At 42.8% G+C, this 24602-nt stretch overlaps 1 protein-coding gene across 9 annotated transcripts in view; it reads left to right on the top strand.

Moving 5' to 3' along the window:
- Nucleotides 1-24602, top strand: part of SH3KBP1 (SH3 domain containing kinase binding protein 1) — a 333390-nt gene that overhangs the window by 243687 nt on the left and 65101 nt on the right. For all 9 annotated transcript variants that reach the window (XM_027533395.1, XM_027533394.1, XM_027533396.1 and 6 more), the window contains 2 exons: nt 3987-4081; nt 23789-23896. In XM_027533395.1, coding sequence (XP_027389196.1) covers nt 3987-4081; nt 23789-23896 — 203 coding nt within the window. The remainder of the gene's footprint in view (nt 1-3986; nt 4082-23788; nt 23897-24602) is intronic.

Genomic DNA, 24602 nt, shown 5'->3' with positions numbered 1-24602 from the left:
GTTGCTAGAGAATCATCAAGAAACACTGAATGGGAGCTATGTCAGGTTCTGGAGATACAAAGATGGGTGAGGTATTGTGTGGGAACCTGCTTTACAGAGAGAGGTAGTTGACGGTAGTCACTGGCACTATTACCTCCTCCTTTTATCTAAAATTGGTGCTTTCTAGATCATTTTGCGTCTAAGGCTTTACATATTAAACAGCATAGCTACATGTTTAAAGTGTTCTAAAACTGCATTGCAGTGATGGCCACCCAACTCTATAAATTTATTAAAACTCTTCAAACTGTACAACTTACATGTGTGAATTTTATGGTATATAAATCATACATCATTAAAGCTGTTTTTTAAAAAATGACAGAGGAACACCTACCCTCCTTTAGCTTATAAGGAAACTGACCATAAAATGAAATGGCCTCATGAAACATTTTAAAAGCATATTAGTACTTTCTTATAAAAATGTTTTCTCACTTCTGTTGGTTATAAGTCAATTTCATAGTCATTTACTGACCTATTAGGAGGCCAGGTCTTAAGGTAGCAAGGGAAGAGTTGGTGGGGGGAGGGTGGGAGAAGGGATGAGAAAGATACATAGGAAGAAGGTTTGGGTTGGGGAGGCAGATTATAGTGAAGTGTTTCAGAAGAGGTTACTGAAAGTGTCCTCTTTCTTCCCAGTTCCTTCATGTCAGGGAGCCTTCTGCTTTGAGTAACACCTACCTCACCACAAAGTGATGATAAGCAATGAAATTTTCTTAAGTCAGATAACAAGAAATCCAAGGACAGGTCCCCTGAAGTTGAATAATTTGACAGACATCTCAACAGTGTCAGGGCTCAACGTCACTTCCTCTTTGATTTTCTTGGCTTTCCTTTCATGGTTGAAATGTGACTGTGGCAGGACAAAACTGTGTACTGTCTTCCAACAAGGGTGAAACAGTGTTAAATGCAAAAAGGCTGGAGTAACTATTTTTCTCATGTATCTTTTTTTTTTTAATCTGGGAATAAAAGCTAACAGCTTCTCCCCACCCCAGGACATTTCTTCTCACATCTCATTGGCTAGAAGTGGATCACATGCACACTCCTCAACCAATCACCCACAAAGGGGAGTGAAATACATATTATTTGTCTAAAGAGACCTAAATTGACATTTTCCCAAAGAAGATACACAGATGGCCAACAGACATATAAAAAGATGCTCAATGTGACTAATTATTAGAGAAATGCAAATCAAAACTATAATGTGGCATCACCTCACACCAGTCAGAACGGCCATCATTAAAAAGTCTACAAACAGTGCTGGAGAGGATGTGGAGAAAAGGGGACCCTTCTACACTGTTGGTGGGAATGCAAATTGGTACAGCCACTATGGAGACAGTATGGAAGGTCCTTAAAAAACTAACAGTAGAGCTACCATATGATCCAGTAATGTCACTCTTGGGCATATATCCAGAGAAAATCATAATTCAGAAAGATACATGCACCCCAATGTTCATGGCAGCACTATTTACAGTAGCCAGGGCATGGAAGCAACCTACACGTCCATCAACAGAGGAATGGATAAAGAAGATGTGGTACATATATACAATGGAGTATTACTCAGCCATAGAACGGATGAAATAATGCCATATGCAGCAACATGGATGGACCTAGAGATTATTATATTAAGTAAATGAGACAAGAACAAATATCATATGATGTCACTTATATTTGGAATCTAAAAAATTGATACAAATGGACTTATTGACCAAACAGAAGTGGACTCACAGACAAAGAAGATAAACTTAAAAATACCAAATGGAATAGTGGGAAGTGGAGGAAGATAAATTAGGAGTTTGCTTTAACATATACACTACTATATATAAAATAAACAACAAAGACCTACTGTTACAGCACAGGAAACCTATTCAATGTCTTGTAATAAATTGTGTGGGAAAAGAATCTGAAGAAGAATACTGTGTGTGTGTGTGTGTGTGTGTGCATAACTGAATCACTTTGCTGTCCACCTGAAACAAGCACAGCATTATAAATTAACTATATTTCAATGTAAAAATGGTTATAAAAGTATTATTTGCCTAGACATACTTTACTCATCCCCAGGGCTGTGGGAGGGTTCCCTATTCCTGAAAATAATGCCTGAGCAAATTAGGATTCTATGAACTGGGAAGGGGATGGGGAATAGTGACCGGGTAGTTAACCAGCAATGTCTACCACACTTAATTGACTATTTTTGATGGGTGGAAAGGAATAGAAACATGACTTTTTCCTTTTCTTTGTTGGCCACAGATGTCTTATCTTCTAAAACGTTTCCATGATTCTGATCCAACAAATTATTCTTAAAGCAAAGACTGCAGGGCAGTTCTCCAATAATACTGCATTTATTTCAGTGTTGTTGCAAGTTTTGAGGTGGGGTAGTCATATTTCACTAATACAGTCAATAGGAAAATTGGTAAGGAGCTGTCATTATCCAATTTAAAGATGCTTGACTTTCCCCCCTCCCTTTAGAACATTTGGGCCCATTCAGAATTGGGGAGGTTTGCTATAGCTAACTTAAGAGAGATGGCACCATGTGGGCTTAGGAATATTTGGGTGGATTGATGGTGATGGGATTTAGAACTAGTGCCTCTTAGGATGAGTTAAGGAGCAAAAGCCATCAACTTCCCAGAGTACCTAAGACAGAAGGGTTCCCACACTAGGCTAGGGGATATAACTGATATCTTCAAGTCATTGAATGGGAAGCAAAAACATCTGTCAACAAAGTTAGTCCCTCTCTTTCCTCTCTCCCTTCCTCCCTCGTCCCCTCCCTACTCTCTGTCATATCCCAACCCTAGACCAGTGTGTCTGTATTATAGATGTTTTATTGCCTTGATTTTATATATCACTCTCTTTGATTGATATGATATTAACCATAATAAAAAAATCCCCACATTTTAGTGATGTAAATTTTACCAGGGATAATATAATTGATACTTATATACCTCTAGGTTGTAATCTGTCTGTAGGAACTGGCCTAATCCTTGGGAAATATCTAAAGCCATTCAAAGTCACTGGGGTTGTTGACTTTGGTGCAGAATAATAAATACCCAGTAGGTGCTAATTCTCTTGAATTTTTCTTTCTACCTTCTGTCCTGAGTCTTTAAACCTCTTTTCAAAGTCTTAATTTCCCCAGTACCTTACAAATATTTTCACTGTCTTCTAAACAGGTGCTTTTGTGGAAATAGTGAAGGTTTTAGTATCAGGTAGACTTTCCAAAGCATATAATTCAGGGCACATTTAAATGGATTTTGACTGGCCTCAGCATTTTCTCTTTGGGGTGAAAGCTGTTTCCTTACTGTTGAACAACCCCCTTTCTGATTAGGCAGGTTCCCATAGAGGGACCTTGAAACATATTTGAAAAGTTTGCCCCCACCTCACATATGTGTGTAAAGAACATTTGGTCAGCATTTGTTGGCCATTTGTGACTGAAACATGATCACAAACAGCTACATTGACCTCTGTCTCTTAACAGACCATACTGGAGTCTTTCCCATTGTTTTGAGTACCATTTTATAACATATGCATGTGCTTGATTTCTGATTTAGTGATGTGCAGAAGAGAGGGCAAAATTTAAGCTTTTAAGCTCTTTGTAGGTTGTGTCTACACAATCCACCTGAAGAAGATATAAAATGGTGTGTAAAATAGCCTATAAAAGGACACCCTGTTTTCTGAGACCAAGGAAACCATTTTGCTTTTCTGTCTGAGAGAAGCAAAGCAGTCAGTGGCTTTCATGACATCACCTAATTTGTGAGGGAAAAGAGTGAGAATAAAAAAATGAATGAACCAAAAATGAGCCGTCTTGGGTGGTTTTCCGATGGTGAACCTTGTTTCTTTATGCAGCAGTTGTGTCTTGTCGGTTAAGTGTGCCTTTCTCTGCAGTTGATGTGATAGAGAACATCTCCTCCTGGGACAGCTCATTAGATACAGCATTTTAAAGGTTGTGTTTTCTTTTCTCCTTACAGCCAAGGATTACTGCAAAGTTATATTTCCATATGAGGCACAGAACGACGATGAATTGACAATCAAAGAAGGAGATATAGTCACTCTCATCAATAAGGTAAACAAAGGTTCCCTCCTATCTTCTAAACTCTGAAGTACTTTGAGGTGTTGAGTGGATAGTATGAGCTTTTATTTTAACCTTTGAAATTATTTTCATGATCCTGAATTCCCAAGAAAGAATCTTGTGTCTTTCCTCTCAGTCAGGCTAGGCCAAATGTATCCAAGTGAATGAATGAACTTGAAGCTCAGCTAGATTCCATTTGCATTGGAACCAGCTGCAGATTTGCGTGGCCCCATCCCAGAAAGGCTAACCTGGGGGACGGAGAGTGGCCTGCTTGACTGGCGAGTCCACCCTCCCCAGCAGCCCCGGCTGCAAAGCTCTGTGCCATGAGGGACCCAAGGAGGGGTTCCAGAAAGGCAAGGTTGTGCTTCACAGGCAGATAAGGCTTAAAGAATGTTTAGTGTTCAGATCAAAGACAGGTAGCATGCCTGAGAGAATCTTGCCCATCTTGCTCAGGCTGAGAAGATGGGACAGTTTTATGATCACTGCATCTGTGTGAAGTGACACAGCTTAACAGGGCCTGCACCATGGACTTTATGCTTTCATGCAGTGGTACTCATCAAGAAGGTGGTTGAAAGATCTATTATTTAAGTAATTCCCAGAATATGTGGCCTTTTCCCTGAAATATAGGGTTCTTATCATGGTTGACCATGAGGAAAAGCTGAGCTGTCTTTAGGATGCTTAAGGGTGTGACTGGGGAATCATCACTTCTGCTTTCATTTATGTGGGGCTAGAAAGCTGAAACTCCAATACTTTGGCCACCTGCTGCAAAGAGCTGACTCATTTGAAAAGACCCTGATGCTGGGAAAGATTGAAGGCAGGAGGAGAAGGGGGTGACAGAGGATGAGATGGTTGGATGGCATCACCGACTCAATGGACATGGGTTTGAGTGGACTCCAGCAGTTGGTGATGGACAAGGAGGCCTGGCATGCTGCGGTTCATGGGGTCGCAAAGAGTCAGACACGACTAGCGACTGAACTGAACTGAGAAAGCATGGACAGGGTGGAGGGGGCAGAGAAATGGGGGAGAGGGCAGGGGGTTCAGGTGGGAAGCAGGCCCTGGGTCCTGCTGCCTCTGGCCATCACTGAGAGGGGAGGGATGTGGTGTTACCTGCCCCCCTTCCCCCACCCCCAAATGTGTCTATAGGTGATTGGTAGGATTTACCTTTATAACCTTCTAATCCAGGACAGTGACCTTTAAGGAATGGCTGTGGAGGCTGTGTGTTTGAGCCCAAGCCCAAGATGCCAAGGAATGCAGGACCCCAGAGTTTAATTAGCTTGCCCAGGGTCAGATTATTTAGGGAGACAGCTTGGCGCTCTCACCTTCTACATGAAAAGTGGCATGCTGGGCAATGCTCAGGTGCCTTTCTGGACCAGTAGAGTGTTCCCTGCTTGCTGAGGGCCCCAGAACATCCATCTTCTCACGTCTAAAATTTTCTCCTGTGAACTTAATTTGATTCACCTCTGTAGGTGCTGGCCTACACCTCTGTAGGTGTGGCCAGAGGAACCCAGAGGAGGGGAAACAATGCCCTTCTGTTCCTTTCAGCCGAGGAGGCAGAGAGGTTCTCTTTGCCGGCCTTGCCCTTATCCTGTGAGTCTCCTCCAGGCTGCATTCCTGGGCACACGGCATTGCCTATTTTAAATCAGACCCTGAACCAAAGACATGAAGCGGTTGTGAAGCAGGAGATAGATACTCTGATAACTGGCACAGAGACTAGGTTTTATTACCATGGGGGAAGGGGTAGAGCTGTTTCCCTCCCCCCCACCCCTGGACAATAAAGAGACCGGAGTTTTAAACAACTGCCATTCTTTGCAATGTGGAGGGGGGTCATTTTCCTGTTTTTGTTTGGAGGGGGACACCCTCTTTTCACTTGAAAACCAGATGTACAATAATGTTTACTAAGGTTTGGGGAAAAGACTGCCGCAGATGGTCTCTTGTCTGAACTCATCTATTTCTACCTCAACATCTTCTTATATTCCATCCTTGTCATTTGATTCTATACGATGAGAACTCATTCATCCTGGTGATTTCATTCCTTCCTCCCAGCCTGAAATCCTGCCGGATAAAAGAAAGTGGAGTTTTCTAAAGAGCTTCTTTAGTCAGAGTGGGACTCTCTCCTGGTCCCATCCACCCAGTAGGGAGCAGGGAACCAGGTGGAGGTGGAAGGCTGCTCTCAGTGTCCTGAGGGTTGCGACTGCTTTCCCCAGTTCCCTAGCTGAATGTTAAGAAGCAGTTTGGACCTATGAAGCAGCTTACAGATAATTACAACTACACTTGCAAAATGAGCGCTTGGCATCCTCCCTGTCCACGTGATCCCTGCACCTGGCTTCCACATGGAGGGGTGGCACTACTCTCTAGTTACGGTGCACGGGTTTCTCATAGCGGTGGCTGCTCTTGTGGAGCTCAGCTCTAGGGCATGTGGGCTTCAGTAGTTGTGGATCGTGGGCTCAATAGTTGCTGCTCCCCAGGCTCCAGAGCACAGGCTCAGTAGTCGTGTTGCCGGGCTTAGTTGTTGCAACAGCCCACACTCTGTGGAGTGTTTCTCTGAAGGCCACACTTGCCCTTTGAGATGGATGGCCCACACCCTGTCTATGGAGTGTGTTTCTTTCTAAATAAATCCACTTCTTACCTTAAAAAAAAAAAAAATCTGCCTGCAATGCAGGGGACACAGGTTCAATCCCTGGGTCAGAAAGACCCTCTGGAGAAGGGAATGGTAACCCACTCCAGTATTCTTGCCTGGGAAATCCCATGGACAGAGGAGCTGGTGGGCTATAGTTCTTGTGGTTGCAAAGAGTCAGACACGACTGAAGTGACTGAGCATGCTCGCTGCCACTAGAGAAAGCCTGAGCAGCAACAAAGACCCAGCACAGCCAAAAATAAATAAATAAAGTTATATTAAAAAAATAATTTTGCAATGGGTGAGATTTCAGCAAGAATTGGAAAGAAAATATGCCAAAAGTACTTTGCCTGCTGAAGATGGGAAGGATGGAGTCTGAGTCTGTCAAGCCTGCTTTATAAAAAAATCTTCCTCTTGCTCCAAGTTGAGGGATCACTCACAAGTTTATTTAGATGACTGTTTGCTTTTCATATTGCAGAATGAATAGTTTCACCATGATTTGTTTAATCTACATTTTGATATGGTTCTTTATTACATTATGAGTTGAGTTGAAAGTTCAGAATTGCTGTTCTCTAAGTGTTGATGGCTTTTGCTGTAGATTTTATCAATTTACCCCAAAAGCCAGCTGCGGTCTCATTTTATAGTCAGTTAAACTGATTTCTCTTTGCCCTGCTTTTCTGAGCCGTGGCAGGAGTCACAGGGCAAACATCACCCTCATTTTCAGTCCTAGGTTGTCAGTTCATAGAGCTTGCTAGAAAATGAGTCAGACACCTTTAGTGGGTGCCTGTAAGCGCTCCTCAGTTCCAGAAATAATGTGCACTGGCCCGAACTATTTGTGTGTGTCCCTGGAAACCAGGATGAAATGTGGCAACTCCAGTGGTGTGTTTTTTTAGTTTATTTATAAAGAATTCTTGTGGATTTGGAAACATTTCCATGGGTGCAGAACACACCTGTGTTTAGCTTTTATTTCCAGTCACTCAAAAATAGCTCCTTCGTCTGCATTCCTGCCGCCCCCATCCCGGCCTTCCTGGCTTGTGCTCAGAGCATGATTGAAAGGGTTCAGAAGCCTCTGGGTCTGGTTTCCAACCCAAGAAGCTCCCTGGAGAAAGACTGAGAGCAGCTGGGGGGGTCAGGTGGGGCTCGGCTGTGAAGGATGTGTGCGCCCTGGCCGCTGCTGCCTGGGGCAGAGCGAGCCCAGCTGTGGAGAGGGCCGATGTCCCTGCCCTTGGCCAACAGCCTCCTGGCCCCAGAATAGTGGTCCCCACTCACCAGGGAGGAAGGGCTTCCCACGTGACTCCTTTAGAACTCGGGTATATCTTATCAAAAGGCTCCCCTGAGTGGCTGTGTCTTTGACCCATTAAAGGCAAACAGACACCCCCATTTCTTCATGGTTATACAGCCTATTTGACAATATCAAGGTAAATATGAAGAAAGGTACTATTATTGACTAAAGTCACAATGTAGTGTAGTTGGAGGGAAGGAGAGGCAGACACCATTGATGTTTGGGGGAGAAAACTGATACATGCACCTCTCAAGAAAGAAGGAAGCCAGAAGAGTAGCTACAGGTAGAAGTGGTTTAAGGTTACCACTGTGAAAAAAATCCCAGCTAGGGATGTCGCCTGTTCTTAGGGGTTTCGCCTGTTTTTAGGGATTTCGCCTGTTCTTGGGGATGCTGCAAGCCAGGAACCCCAAATGCTTGAGGTCACAGCAGTCCTGGGAGTTAGATGGCACCCTGGGTGTTCTGTCCTGGTGACAAAAGAGGAACAGAGAGAGGCCCAGAGCCCGGAAGAGACTTTCCCAAGAGACTCCTAGTCACCAGCAGCCACGCCAGGGCAGAGGCGTCTCCTGACCTTGACTGTGGGGGCTGGTGGGACGGGACTGCTGTTTCCTGTGGGGCTGTGGGTGCTTGCAGTAGGTGGGGCTCGGTCACTCCCTGAGGTAACTCTTGTCTACTGATTGAGTCTGACGTGTTGTTGCTGGGTATATCTAGGGCAAGTGCCTGTGGGATTTTCTTTCTAAATTCATGACATCATTATTTTATCAGGAAAACAATATTACGACACCATTCCCCCATCCGTTTCTGACATTTTGGTATCCGTGGCTGTGACCTGTTAGGGTCAGAATCAATCAGGACTTGCTGATTCCATTGTCGCATCTACAGAAATGGAATCATAGTGCAGAGAACACATTGAGCTCAGCACAGGGCTCATGTTGCTTCATTTTGTGCCTGAAGCTCTCTTCTCCTACTTCTTTCTTCCACTTCTTCCCATGCCCAGCCCATTTCGCTTCTCTCTCTTCTGGATTCTGGTTAGTTTTCTCCTTGCTGTCACCATGAAAAAAGAGAGAAAGAGGAAGAGAGCAGGGAGGGCAAGGGGAAAAGAGAGAAAGAAAAGAAAGTCACCCTGAGCTCCTTCCTAAGTCTTTCTGTTATGATCTTTCCTTTGTTTATTTTAATGTTTATTTTCCCTTCCTGCCTCCCTTCCATTAATTCATTAGTTGAAACATTTATTCATGAGAAAAATGCATCCAGACTCCCTTGCTCCTCTCCCCATGGGAAAGTGACTTTGGAAATCTCAGGAAAGGTTCTCAGCTTGGAAGAAGAAAGCTGATCAGCTATATAGATTGCTGGCCTTGACCCTTTCTCTCTAAACTGCTGAAGCTTTTAGCAGAGCTAAAGTGTAGGATTAAATGTGGTTTCAGGGGTGAAGAGTAAATTAGCAGGTGTCACCCTGAAAATGATGACATGCTGACAGACCCATTAGAAGGACGTGTTTTATGAGTGAATGAAGAAGTTAAGCATAGGTCTGGGATCATCTGGGTTTACACACATTTGAAAAATGTCAGTGTTCAGCAAATGAGTCATTTATGGCCTCGGATGTATTTCTCACGGTATAGCCTGTCTTATTAGACTGCATATGTCCTGACTGGGTACAGCAGTCACAATATATCTTTTCCTCAGACCACTGGAAAGCCCCAGGAATACAGTTTGCTGCTGTTTTGTCTTGCTAATAAAAGTAACCTGGACTCTGAGACCGTCAGGAAGATTCCTGGCACCAGAAACACATTTGCTCAAAACTCTTCTTCCTGAGCTTGTGTACCATCACAGAGACACGGTTTTAAATTAGATGAAGATGATAAAAGTAGGACTTGCGCTTGCCAGTAGACAGTCAAAACAATGCCACCTGGAAATTTCGATGATTGCAGATTTCTCATTGACAGATGAGTTGGCAGTTGATGCCGACTCTCAGCTTTGCATGCTTCCTCAAATTATATAAAACTGAACGGACCCTGTGTTTATTCAACTTAATTATCATCTCTCTCGCAAGTGCTGTGCTTAAGTGACAGGACATCAGTCACCCTTGCCCCAGCATCTTGGAATACTTTTTTCCTCCAACACACACATAAAAATCTGCAGGTCTCTTAAGGAATTAGAGAAACTCTTTTTTCTGTTTTCTGTTTCCACCCTTTTTATTTGTATTATTGTTGTAGGATTAAATGAAATGTTGTGACTGAAAGTGCTTTAGAAATAAAAACTAAAATTATAGTTATTGTTGTGATAAGTTATGATAGGAAAAAGAAAAGACGAATGCCAAAAAAAAAAAAAAAAAAAAAAAAAGAAAAGACGAATGCCCATTGACTGGGAGTTCTCTCTTGGTATATTGAACTCCCCTGCAATTAAGGGCTGTACTTTCCCTGAAATGCCCCTCTATTATTTAACTTTTCTTAGGATGAAACTGATTTATTATAGTTTTATAGCCTCTGTCTTCTTAAAGTATCTCAAAGCTCTTTACATTCACATTTGCATTTTATTAAAATATACTTTTCTGAGATGGAAAGTAGCGTGGGGTGCACTTTTAATTTGTTGTTTTTCAGTCGCCCAGTCGTGTCCAACTCTTTGCGACCCCATGGACTGCAGCACTCCAGGCCTCCCTGTCCCTCACCATCTCCCAAAGTTTGCCCAGGTTCATGTCCATTGCATTGGTGATGCCACTAGCCATCTCATTCTCTGATGCCCTCTTCTACTTAAAAATTAAATAAGTAATACTTACTCTCAGGGAATAAATGAGAACAAGACAGATCAATAGGAAGGCAAGTCAAAATCACCTGTGACCGCATCACCTTCAGATATCTCTCTCAATATTTGAGCTGTGTTCTTTCAGACTTCACACATACACATACACATACACACACACACACACACACACACAATTACAGTTCAAAGTAAAAATAAAGTCATATCATGTACACTCTTGTGTACCCTCATTTGTCCCCAGTATATCATGTCTATCTTTGGCAGCAAGGTTAAATGGTTCCTTAACATCCCAATGTATGGCGGACCACAGTCCTCTTTTACATTTGCTTGTTTCTGAGTTTTCCCTATTCTGCACCATGTTGCCTGTAGTCATCACCTTATTTGTAGATCCTCATGTGTGTAAGCATTCCTACCACTTTCTACTACTCGTGTAACCTTGGGTGGGCTACTCAGTCTCTCTGTGCCTTGGTTTTCACATCTGTGAAATGGAGATGATAACAGTAGCTACCTCTTGGTGTAAAGATGAAACGAGTTAAAGGAGGCAAAGCACTTGAAATCTCTGGCTGATAGTAAGTTCTGGATAAATGTTAGCAGTTATTATTTCATGATGATACATTGCTGTATTGCTGCCTCAGTGCCTTTTCTTTTGGCTGCTCTGGGTCTTCATTGCAGTGCACAGGCTTTTCATTGCTGCCATGGTTTTTCTCTAGTTCTAGCACGCAGGCTTCTCTTTTGTGGAGCATGGGCTCTAGAGTGCTCGGGCTCAGTAGTTGTGGGGCATAGAGTCTCCAGTTGTGGCACTCAGGCTCTCAAGTTTTGGTGCCTAGGCATAATTGCCCCCCAGCTTGTGGGACCTTTGTTCCCAGGAACCCACATCCCCTGCATTGGAAGGCAGATTCCTAACCACTGGACCACCAGGAAAGTCCTGTCTCAGTGCCTTTTAAAGACATTTAAGTGATGTTCTGAAAGATCGCCTCCCAGTTACTCTCCCCCCAGGAGCCAATGAGAATGTTTCCCTATCCTTATCATCCCTTGGTATTGTCATTCTTTGTCATCTCTGCTAATCTGATAAGTGTTTGCATTTTTTAAAATGTTTACTCAAGTAGAAAATTTTGTAATTTTCCCATTGATCTTTATAAAAATACCATATTATTCATGGCATTATCATGTCATCTTTCACACTGCAAATGTTTTTTCTTAGTTTATGACTCATAGAGATATTTAAGAAAATGTCATTAAAAATAAATACCTTTTAGACTTAAAGTTTCCCCATTTTGTAGTTAACTACATGTTGCAGTAAAACTCATCCTTTTAAGAATAATTTTACTTAAAGCTTTTATATTTTAGTCCTAGTTGGAATGGGTAGCTGGCTATTAAATGCTTTCCTTCTCTGCCCTCCTCGGGGCTTTCAGAGGTTCTATTTAAAGCTTCTGTCCTTACAGTATCTTTTTATAATATCATTCAGAGAACCCCTGAGATTATGCATGGATAAGGATTCTCATATCCTAGACCAGGTCTTGGCAAACTTTTTCTGTAAAAGGCCAGAGAGTAAATATTTTAGATTTTATGGGCTATACAATATCTGTGTCAACTATACAAAAGCAGTCATAGGTGTTGATGAATGGGCATGGATGAGTGCCAATAAAACTTTATTTATGGACATGTAAATTTTACTTTCCTGTAATTCTCATATACTTTGAAATACTATTCTTTTGATTTTTAAAAACCATCTGAAAATGTAAAAACTATTCTTAGTTTCAGAGGTGCACAAAAATAGGTAGCAGGCCACATTTGACCCATGGGAGGTAGTTTGCTAGCCCTTGAAACAGAATGTCTAGAAACAGATCCATAAAAATATAGCCAATTAATTTTTTAACAAAGGTACAAAGAAAATTTAAGAAAGAAAGGATAATCTTTTCAAGAAATAGTGTTGGTACAATAGACCATCAATAGGCGAAAAAAAAAAAAAAAAAAGAGCCCTAACCTAATATAACACATTATGCAAAAATTAACTCAAAATGAAGCACAGATCTGCATAGAAAACATAAGACATAAAAAAGTTATTTATGAAAACATAAGAGAAGAGACTTGTTAGGACACAAAAAGCACAGTTCATGAAAGAAAAAAACTGATGCATTGGAGTTCGGCAAAATTACAGACTTTTGGTCTGCAAAGGTACTGTTGAGAGAATGTGATTGGTTAATCTGTTTTTCCTCCAAGGTCATCTGAGCCTCAGTATTTAGTAAATAATTGCTTGATACATAAATTGCCTGAATTTCAAAGAGCTTGGTTTTGTTCTGAGTCTTGCTGGGAATATTCTTTGTAAGACAAGAGACCATGAAGCTCCCATAGCAGAGCTGTTTCATGTACCCCACCTCTGCACTCCTGTGCCCCCTTTTCCTCCAGGTGGTAGACGAGTGTAGCTGTAGTCCACTGGTCAGGTCTGAACTCGGCTGAGTTGCCTGAGGACTGAGATTGGACCTGGGAATTATATTTTTCACTCACTGCACAGGCCTAGAAGCTAAATTTTCTGTGTATAGAGAAAAGACTCCAAACAAATTTTTATGCCAAGGAATAAGCTTTTCTAAAAGAAAGAAAAGAAATGTACATTTGTCTTATAAATAAAAGGGAGATGGAAAGTAAGAATTTACCATTAGCTGCTGCAGCTGGCTTGGTGTTCTTGACCTTCATAATGATCATGACTATATCCTTCACTTCTTATTCCTTCCTGGTGCTTATTTGGAAAATGAAGAATCCTCCCCCCTTACCCTAACAGCCTTCTTTGTGTCTCTTAGAGGTGATGCAGGAGCTAAGAACATCTCTTAAAACATAATGAAATATGTTTTATAAGTGCCAGTGTCTTTGTAATGAAGCAAAATGATTTTTTATTAAACCTACTATCCTTTTAATGGAAGAAAAGCATGTATTTGTGTGCAGAATCAATATAGTTCTCTAAACATAAGTGAAATCTCTGCTATAGGATGCACAGCCTTGAGAGGTAAATTATGCCATTAGCCATTTGGATGAGCTGAAGGCGCCATTAGAAACAGCTTCTAAAATTTAGCATCAAGTGGTCCTCTCAATGTAAATGACCTAACAAGTAGAAAATGAGAAGTTTCTATGAAAACATATTGTTATATAATTTCACATGCTTAATTATATTTAAATGGGCAAAAAAAATGCAAAAGTGCCACCTTGATGATCTGCACTCGACGTAATGCTAGTTCACACGCCCTTATATGTTATGTTTCTGATCGTTCTGAAAGCCAGAGTACAAGTAGCCAAGAAAGGCCCTCTCTGCAAACATCCGCTTTTCACATGATTACTGACGTTTGAAGTAGAATTAAGAGGGAACAAAGTCTTTCATTCTGTTAGGAAAAAAAAAAGGACAAAAATATAAACATTTCCTAAGACTTAGGATTGTATAGGCTGCAAATGAAATCAGTTGGCAATTCGTATATATTTGTTGTGATTAACTATATAGCCACGTCTCACAGTTCCAGGAGATGCCCATTGTGAGTGATGACCCTGGAGTTGGGCCAGTATGGTAGCATCTGTTGGGTGCTGTTCTCTGAAGGGCTCCATATAGAAGCATCTTTTTCTAAGAGGCAAACCATCTATGAGCCCAGAGGTTTTGAGGCTTCTGCTCTGGGCTGTCTCCTATAAAAGTCTCCCCTAATTCCTGTCTGCCTGCCTCTCATAATGCCTGTGAAAACTCTCTTTTCTTTCTGGGGACTGAGATTTGGTTTCAACTTTTCTCTTATTTCTTAGTGAAATCTGAACTCAAATGTTACTTCTGTCGTATTTCCTCACCCCTGTGCTCTGAGCGGGCTATAGGAGTGATCCTCTCAGTTCTCCTGTGTGGATGCAAAGGGCCTTCAGGGGTGGAACCCCACCCTCTCCCGAGTTGATGGCCTCCAACAATGTCAGGCCTCCAGCAGTGTGTCATCAAAATATTAGCATTTTATAGATGTGCTATTACCTAGAAAAGATTGGGTGTCACTAACTTACTGTATATATTTAACTTTTCCATATAAAAATGGTTAACAGTGACTCGACTTTTCCTTAGGGAATATTCTACCTTCCTTGTTAGAGAAGAGTATATATGACGAGCAAAGGAAACTCCGGGATAATTAAAAACCCTTATATGTGTCTTCATTTCAGAAATTCTTTCCCTAGACTTCTTTTGGGAATTAGACCTTGAAATAGCTCAGACTTTTAAAGATAGAGTTTAAAGTTCTATTCTATCTAGAATAAAATAAATTCACTCTGATTAAAGAAACAACATTTTCAAGTGAGAATATAACTTCCGGTTACAGCCACGATGGAGTGAAGGATGCATTAGATTTGCCCTTCCGCCACTTTGGGCCTCCCAGGTGGCACTAGTGCTAAGGAATGCGCCCACCAGTGCGGGAGACATCAGAGACGTGGGTTGGATCCCTGGGTCGGGAAGATCCCCTGGAGGAAGGCATGGCAGTTCACTCCAGTATTCTTGCCTGGAGAATCCCATGGACAGAGGAGCCTGGAGGACTACAGTCCGCGGGGTCACAAAAGACTCATACAACTTAGCAACTCAGCAACAACAACTTTCTAGTTGCAGTACAGGGCACTGGAGCACAGAGAGCAGAAGACTCATCTGATAGAGGAAACAGAGACTGTAACTGTTTGTAACTCACAACTGTTGAGGTAGATGAAATTTTCAGGGCAGGGAGTTGCAGAAGATTGAGCTGTGCAAAGAGTGAGCTCTGGAAGTTTATATATAGGAGTCCCTTGAATCTTTGGCCATATACTAAGCATGCATCAGTAGGGCAAGAGTCTTCCAGGCCCAGCAGAAAATAAGTATGGGAGGGGAGGTGTGGGTGAGCTGTGAGATGAGTAGATATCCTAGAGATATCAGTAATTGGAGATGTTGGAGTTCTGGCCAAGCAGACTAGGAAAACTTCATTGAACACACTTGGCATCCAAATGACAACTCAAAAAGTCAGTCATAGGAATAGTGCTACCCTTGTTGTTTTTTATTTGCTAACTGACTCTCTCTTGTGCAACCCTATGGACTGTAGCCCACCAGGCTCCTCTGTCCATGGAGTTCTGCAGGCAAGAATACTGGAGTGTTCATGACCAAGAACCTATGCACAATATGAATTATCATTTATTTTTGGTCATGCCAAGAATGTACAACATTTATTTTAATAAACTAAGACATTTTAAAAAAAACAAAAGAATATTGGAGTGGGTTTCCATTTCCTTCTCCAGGGAATCTTCCCCACCTAGGGATCAAACCTGTGTCTTCTGCTTGGCAGGTGGATTCTTTACCTCTGAGTCACCTCGGAAGCCCAGTGCTACACTAGACCCACCCTGAATGAAGGCTAAAACTAAGCCTCGACAGGTTGAGCTGATTTGCAAATAACATGCCCACCATAATGAAACTCCACACTCTTGCAGGGAAGACAACAAAATCCAGTCCTTTGATAATGTAGTGTGCAGTGCATGGTTGTTGAGATTATACAGTCACAGATGACCAGATGTAAGAGGAAGCACAAAAATGTGAGGTGTGGTATGGATAGCTTATAAAGGGCATGCAGTTATTTCTGAATACAATTTTCAGGCATCAGGACTTGCTTTAATTAATATTGACATGACTAAAAGGAAGCTTGATTAATGCTGTTTGTGTGTTATTCATCTAATTTTTTTGTTACCAGTCATACAATATGTAAAACGAAAAGGTTATAAGTATAGCAAAGCCTGTAAGTTGTTGCCCAATAAAAAGTCAGGATTTTTTCTTTTAGAAGTAGACAATCTCTTTGAGGTCACTACTTCCCAGTATCATAAAACTGAATGACTGCCTAAGCCTCACCCATCCTAGGATGTGAACACTTGAAATGTGACATCTTCTTTAGTGGGCTTGTCCCTGGAATGGTCTCCTTGACTTCCCTCATTAACTATGCTCTGATGAGCATTTCTTCTGACACTGAGATAGACATGGTTCTCTTTTTTCCTGTTACCTCATAGACTGTGATGTTGATGAGTCTGCTGGAGTAACTGACTTAGGGGATGTTGGAAATACTGAGCAGAAATCCCAGCCATGCAGAATAATTGCATCTCTTGAGAAGGTGTTAACAAGCTGAGGCAGAACAAAGTGCTCCTGGGCTTCGGCTTCCATGAAGTGTCCTTTCAACAGCCCCCCTGAAGCTCCATGCAGAAGGCGTTCATTAGTAAATATTAAACAGCACTTTTCATACTGCTGGTGGGGTACTGAGAGTGTGAGACCCCCTCGAGGCACTCAGAGGCTCACTTGACAGCCACACTGAAATCACATAACACTCCCTTTCTCCTCTAATGATATTTCAGTCATCAGAGAAGGTCATGAAAAACAGTCATGCTGGATAACTTCTGGGAAATCAGTACTAGGGAATGTAGGGACAGCTGACCACCAGGGGAGCACTTTTCTTTTTCAAGAGGACCAGCTGGTGAAACCATCATTTTGAAGTTTGCTGGGGTGACATAAGAGCAAACTATATGTCTGAACTATACACTCCTGTCCCAACTCACATAGGCCATGTACAATGTCTTAGAAAACATGACCTCTCTTTGAAAGGTACTTTTTAAATTGTTACAATTATGAACAAATAATTCAGTACAGACCACCAGGGAAGCCTGATTATATAAATGAAGCTTTCTTGTGTAGCTAATCTAGACCTTCCTCTTCCTTGTTCAACTTGACTTCACTTTGGATGTTTGAAAATTGTGAGAAGTGGAATAGTAGTCTGAGAGGAGACTGGGCCATCCATCAGTTCATCCATTCAGCTGACATGTACTCATCATCAGTATTTGCCAGGCACTGTGCTAGGTGTTTGGTGGATACAGAGTATAAAAATAAGATTCTTTGTTTCTATGGAGCTTCCCATTTTTGAGAACTTTGTTACTCAAAGTTATCATCCAGTAGCATTGAGATCACTTGGGAACCTATTAAAATGCTGAATCTCTGACCATCCCCAGACTTACTGAATCCAAATTGTCGTCTTCACACAAGGACAGTATACACGTTTGAGAAGGCTTAGTCTAAATCATTGATTCTCAGACTGCACATTGGAAGGACGTAGGGACCTTTAAAAGGCACTGATTTCTCAGTCTTAACCCCCACCCCCAGGATTTATAGTTTAATTGGTGTGGGGTATTAGCCCCAAGTGATTCTAAATGTGCAGCCAGCTTAAAGAAACACTGCTCTAAGAGGTTGCTTTGCACTCTGGACCAAATGGAGCCCCACATGAGGTTGCAGCCGGGTTTTACAGTTTACAAGCCAGGTGGCGAGTTGGTCTTTTTAAACATTTGAAGTTCTTACACAAGAGGCAGACAGAGCAGGGCTCACTGGTGACTCCTGCCGCCAGCTTGGATGTCAGAGAGCACCTCTAAGCTGGTCCCTAGCACGAGAGCTGTGCGCAGTGGTGATGCTTCCGTGTTCCCCAGGGCCCCTCTGGCAGGTGGAGTGGACTAATGCCTGACATGGGGGGCCGGGCCAGTCTCCCTCCTCAGACACACTCTGGGGCCTTAGCCTCCCTCCAAGAGTGTGAGCCTCTGCCAGGGAGTTTCACCGGAAGATGATGCTGAGTCACGTGACAGATGTATTGTATACTTAATCAAGACGCTTTCCTGGGCTCATGATCCCTCGAGGTCTCTAGGACTACCCTCCTGGAATCACAATAATGATGACACCCACCAGCAGCAGTTCAGCAGTTGTGTTGCTCTTTACACTTCATCTTCTCCTGTGTATCACGGAACTGAGACCCAGAGTCTTTATCACTGGAGGACCACTGAAGTATCTGATGGCCCCAATTCACTGTCTTCCTCCTCTCTCTGAGATACCTTGGCTCATGAGATAGATACAGTGTGGAACATAGGTTGGAGTACAGCACACCTAAGGCTCTGTTTATTCATTCCTTAAAAGGAAACATATCATTTGTATTTTACAAGGAAAAATATATTTTACTCTAATATCTGCCTGGGGATGAGGCATACAGAAACCATTTTGAGGACTTAAATCATAAAAGAGTGTATATCCTATGTCAGAAATATAATTCTTTCTATGCTCTTTGATTCATGATAAGGGTCAAGGTCTACTTTCCTCTGTTTGCATGTGAATAGATCTTATTTCTAGTCATCATTGTTCTGGAAACTTTCATCTATAATACATGCAGATCTTTTACTCTGTCCCACTGCAAACTTCCACCTCATTTAAAGACCATCCCTTTAGCTGCATACATTGCCCTTTCCTCATCCTTATTGAAATCTCAAAATTCACTAGTGTAGCCATCGTCTTGGGTTATACCTGTGGTATAATTATTAATAGTGTCCTAGATTTGGAAATAAATTATATGGTCACTGTAAAATCTTCCAGTATTTTAACAGCACTACCTCTCTCCTTAGTGGTCAGCTACTGCCTCATTGTTCTCCCTTCTTCCACCTCCTGCCATCCTCCTGGGGGACATTTAAAACTCCACCCTGATGATGCTCTGGCCTCATAAGTCATTGATTGTCCATTCTGCCCTCATCACTCATGAGTGCCATCTTGCCTCACCCCTCACATCACTCTTCAGTAGAGACTGGTTGGCGCTTCCTGGGAGGCAAGCATTGCCTTCATTCTAAGGGCCAATTCTCGAATGTTCTCATCCATGACCCCAGCTTCCTGCTTTCCCTTTTCCCTTGTTTCACCCTTGGAGACCCCGCCCTTGGCCTTTCTCATGACCTTGATTCTTGCCCTTGTCCTCTCCTTCCAGACGAGGATGAGGCTTCTCTCGGCCCCCCTTGTTGTCGCTGATCCAGCCTAGCACTGCTGCCTGGGTCTCAGTGCAATCTTGATTCGCCGTGCCTGCCTCTTTCACTTGGCTCTGAGCTTGGGAGCCCCATAAGGTCACGATGACTTTCTTTCCCCTCTGAATTCCTCTCCTGTCCTGCATGTTTTAGGTCCTAATTAAATAAATTGAATTCGCTGCTGTTTCACACTCCTGGAAGTAGAGCCCTCAGACAAATAATTCTCTCTTCATCTCTGCCACCAAAAGCCTCATTCTTCTGTCTGGTTTGTTGAAGAGGACTTATTTTCACTTCTCAGTTTACTGTCAGAATTTTTCCTGTTTCCCTTAAATTAGCTTCTATTGCTAGGAGGAAAAAAGTCTCAGTTCTCTAAATCTCGCTCCCACTGCAGACATCTTGACCCTGTGGCTGTTTTCTGTCCTGCAGCAGATGCCCTTTTCATTTTTCTTAGTATTCTAAGTCATGATGTCAGTTTTCTCTTTTCAGTGTACTTATCCATGAACCTTGTGTTTGTTCTTATACCGGTCAGAATGATTAGACACACTGTGTTCCACCTTCATGCTTCCCCTCTCATACCTTGAATTACACAGCGATTAGCACTATTCATGTTTTCCTTAAAAAGCAGAGCCCAGATGAGCCATCCAAGCTATTCATCACTGATGGGAGGTATAATAAATATACTGTCATATGCACTGTTTTCCCCTGTAGGCGTACATAAGTTCTGAAGTTATTCTGAATATGCTTTTGCTTATTAAAATGTTCTTTATTGTTTTTCTGGCATACAAAACCGAAAGCTTCATTACAGTGGTTCTTGGGTTACTGATTGCATAAGACTAATGGGAAGCTTGGATTTGCACCATTTAGAAAGTTAAAAAAAGCCTTCAAAAGAAAGACAGCACTAAACAATATTTGAGTGCCTTTTACAGACCTAAGTCTGTATCAGATGATCTGAAATGAACGTGGAGAAAAATTCAGCCCTCATATAAGCAAACCCTTCACACATGAAAAGATCCAAGATTATTGGAAAAGCTGTTAATGATTCTTTTCTCTTTGGTACCAGAGCTCGTGGTTGATACAGTTATCAAAAAAAGACCTTGTATGTTATGTGAGTGCTAGTGTGCATGTGTGTGTTTCACACACATCTCTAAGCTCCCTGGAGTTAGGGATAATGTTCTTTTGCATGTTTAATGTTTGGTGCCTACAGAATGAACTGACATATATTTTATATGTAATAGTTGTGTGTTAAATGGAATATCATGAAATGCAAATTAACACAGTTCTGAGTGTTAGAGAAAAGATAAAAGCTTTCATTATAGTCACTTTCCTACAGGTGAGTTTCAGGTTGGGTTTTGAAGATGACAAGAACTTGTCCAGAGAAAAACAAGAGAAAAAAATATATACCAGGCATTTCCTCAGAAACAGAGGCTCTGGATTGAAAGACTTAATTTTTAAGAATTAGGAGTAAAGAATTTCCACCCGTACTCCTTCATAAGTTTTCCTGATACTGTTGAGGACATAATGGTTTCTCAGAGGTGGAAGAAACTCACAACCCATCAGATTCTGCTTCCACAACCCCTGTTCATGAATCCATTATTTCAGGACTGATGCTAGATTGCTCAGGGAGTGATGTGACATGGGCAGGACCAAAACACTTAGCTCAGCTTCACGTTGTCATTTTCCAAGAAGATAAGCATTCTTTCAGATTGTAAGTTTTTTGAACCTTGTTTTATTCTGAGTAAATCTGCACTTGATGCTTCAAGTGTCTTTGTCTAAGGATGTTGCTTGGGGTAATGTAGGACCCACTTCCCGAACCCATGTTATCTTTTAAAGAGTCGATCTAGCCTTGTAACAGTTCAGATTAGATCAGTCTCTCAGTCGTGTCCGACTTTGTGACCCCATGAATCGCAGCATGCCAGGCCTCCCTGTCCATCACCAACTCCCGGAGTTCACTCAGACTCACGTCCATCGAGTCAGTGATGCCATCCAGCCATCTCATCCTCTGTCATCCCCTTCTCCTCTTGCCCCCAATCCCTCCCAGCATCAGAGTCTTTTCCAATGAGTCAACTCTTCGCATGAGGTGGCCAAAGTACTGGAGTTTCAGCTTTAGCATCATTCCTTCCAAAGAAATCCCAGGGCTGATGTCCTTCAGAATGGACTGGTTGGATCTCCTTGCAGTCCAAGGGACTCTCAAGAGTCTTCTCTAACAGTTACCCCTGTGGGAAGAGACAATGGTGAGCATTTACTTCTCACCTGAGGTGGACTCTGCCTTAACTTATATAGAATCCTCACAGCTTGGGGCAGATAGAGACTATCTTGTCCTGCAATAATCCTAGTCTTGGACTGAGGGGAGATCACAGAATTTGGAATTAGAAAGAGCCTTCATTGACTCCAGAAATAATTATTATATGTGGCATTGGGCTGGGGGTATGATGGTGAAAAATTCAACTGTGTTTCTGTCTTTGCTGGACTGGATGCTCTAGCAAGGCACACATGAGTCACATAAGCCAGGGCCTCCAAGGGCTCAGTGCCAGGCCCGAGGCCAGCTGCACATCTGCTGCTTGAGCCTGCCTGAGCCCTCCCCCAGCCCCACCGGTATCGTGAAGGACCACGAGTGTGTCTCTGTGGGCCCTGAACAGGAATTCCTCACTTTCTCGAGCATTTATTTTAAAAGCATTTCTCTGGGGGAAAGACTTTGCCCATTTGGGTTTTTAGCTGGAAGTTGTCGATCACAGTCTGAGAATTGTCAACAACATGTGCTTGACAGTGGTGCGTATGTTGTACATACACAGGGAAGGATTAAATGCCCAAGTGAGGAGGTTGACAACAGGCCAGTAGGTCTTGGATTGGGTGGGGGAGAAGTGGAATTGGACCCAGAGAACAAATACGAGATTTATTATCGAACTAGAGAAGATCAAACTCCCCACCCACCAAGGATGGGGAAACCTGCAGGTGATTCTCTGGCATGAGGCTGAGTGCCTGGGAGTGCCGTGGGGCCATTAGGCTCAGGATAGAAGCTTATGAAGGCTACACTGAGCTCTGTCCCCAGGACTTGGCACAGAGTAGGCACTCAAACGTTCGACAAAGGTATGAACATAATAGGGGTTATTCCAAGGGAAGCAGATTTGATCTGGGAGAATGAATAGATTTCTTCTTTCATTTAGTGAGCAAACACTAAGCTCTGTAGGGTGGGGAGAAGGGCTTTTCATGATGACTGTGCCCCCTCAACACGGGGAGGAGAAGGCGCATTAATGAGATTGCACAGGGTGGGATTTTTCTCCCACTTGGCTGACTGTCACCCAGCCCTTCTTAATTTCAACAAGCTTTGTGACAGGCTAATCAAAGGGAACATTTGTGTGTGTGATGTTTTCTAACCCACATTTGCAGTTAATGAAATAATTTCATTGTGTTAAAATGAAGAAAATATATTTTCTCCTATCTTTAAGAGGGGGAAAAAGATCTTATTGCTCTCAGTCAGTTCAGTCACTCAGTCATGCCCGACTCTCTGTGACCCTATGGACTGCAGCTCGCCAAGCCTCCTGTCCATTGCCAACTCCCAGAGTTTACTCAAACTCATGTCCATTGAGTCAGTGATGTCATCCAACCATCTCATCCTCTGTCATCCCCTTCTCCTCCCACCTTCAGTCTTTCCCAGCATCAGGGTCTTTTCCACTGAGTCAGTTCTTTTCATCAGGTGGCCAGAGTATTGGAGCTTCAGCTTCAGCATCAGTCCTTCCAATGAATATTCAGGACTGATCTCCTTAGGATGGACTGGTTGGATCTCCTTGCAGTCCAAGGGACTCTCAAGAGTCTTCTCCAACACCACAGTTCAAAAGCATCAGTTCTTTGGCGCTCGGCTTTCTTTATGGTCCAACTCTCACATTCATACATGACTACTGGAAAAACCATAGCTTTGACTAGATGGACCTTTGCTGGTAAAGTAATGTCTCTGCTTTTTAATATGCTATCTAGGTTGGTCATAACTTTTCCAAGGAGCAAGTGTCTTTTAATTTCATGGCTGCAGTCACCATCTGGAGGGCCTCTAAAAGCCTCATTGGGTTTCGAGTCCCAGCTGGCAGCTCTAGGACACCGGAGCTTTTGTCCTCCCATCCAACTTTGGGGTTTGTACTGTTGAGTCTTAGGAACCATTGATGGCTGCCTCAGGGAAAGCACTTCCATCTCTCTAAAAGGGGTATCAGAGCTCTCCGTGAGGCGCTTGCCCCCTTTCTCACTCTGCTCTCCTGTTTCCCAGGACTGCATTGACGTGGGCTGGTGGGAAGGAGAACTGAACGGCAGACGAGGAGTGTTTCCTGACAACTTCGTCAAGTTGCTGCCACCTGACTTTGAGAAGGAGGGAAACGTAAGTCTCTGCGGCTCGGCTCTCAGCGCACCACCTGCTGTCAGAGTTGCGGCCTCCATGATGGGCTGGGGGTGCGGGGTGAGGACATCTGTTGTTAAAGAGCCTCGGCATTTTAGTCTGATGGACTGGCTGCCCCATACCTGATGTGTGTGGACAGGTCCGTTATCTTCCACAAACCCCAGTTTCCTCATCAGAGAGCCTTCTTCTAGGGTCGTTGTATGATTAGACAAGCACTTGGTTTGGTACTTGGAGTGTTTACGCAACCAAATAAATGACAGAAACCGTTGGGGTTTCCATTGGTAAGTGGATGGCCTGTATCCTACATAGTGTGTCCTTGGCTGGTGAAGTGACTAATATGGAAGTGGCTGAACAGCACACTGTGAAGCTGAGGATGCAGGATGAGGCCTACTGATCTTCCCGTCTGTGTATCTGTGTACACATATTTGGCCAGGTATACACATGCATGGGCTTCTTAGTGGCTCAGTAGTAAAGAACCCACCTGCCAATGCAGGGGGCATGGCTTCGATCCCTGGGTTGGGAAGATACCTTGGAGTAGGAAATGGCAGTCAACTCCAGTATTCTTGCCTGAGAAATTCCATATAGCCTGGTGGGCTACAGTTCATGGGGTCGCAAAGAGTTGGACATGACTTAGCAACTAAACAACAACAAATACACATGTATCCCTATTGTGTGTGTGTGTGTGTGT

The sequence above is a fragment of the Bos indicus x Bos taurus genome, chromosome X (genome assembly GCF_003369695.1).
Source record: "Bos indicus x Bos taurus breed Angus x Brahman F1 hybrid chromosome X, Bos_hybrid_MaternalHap_v2.0, whole genome shotgun sequence".
NCBI classification, from domain to species: domain Eukaryota; kingdom Metazoa; phylum Chordata; class Mammalia; order Artiodactyla; family Bovidae; genus Bos; species Bos indicus x Bos taurus.
Note: the sequence above shows the minus strand (reverse complement) of the source record. Positions and strands in the feature narration are given on the sequence as shown.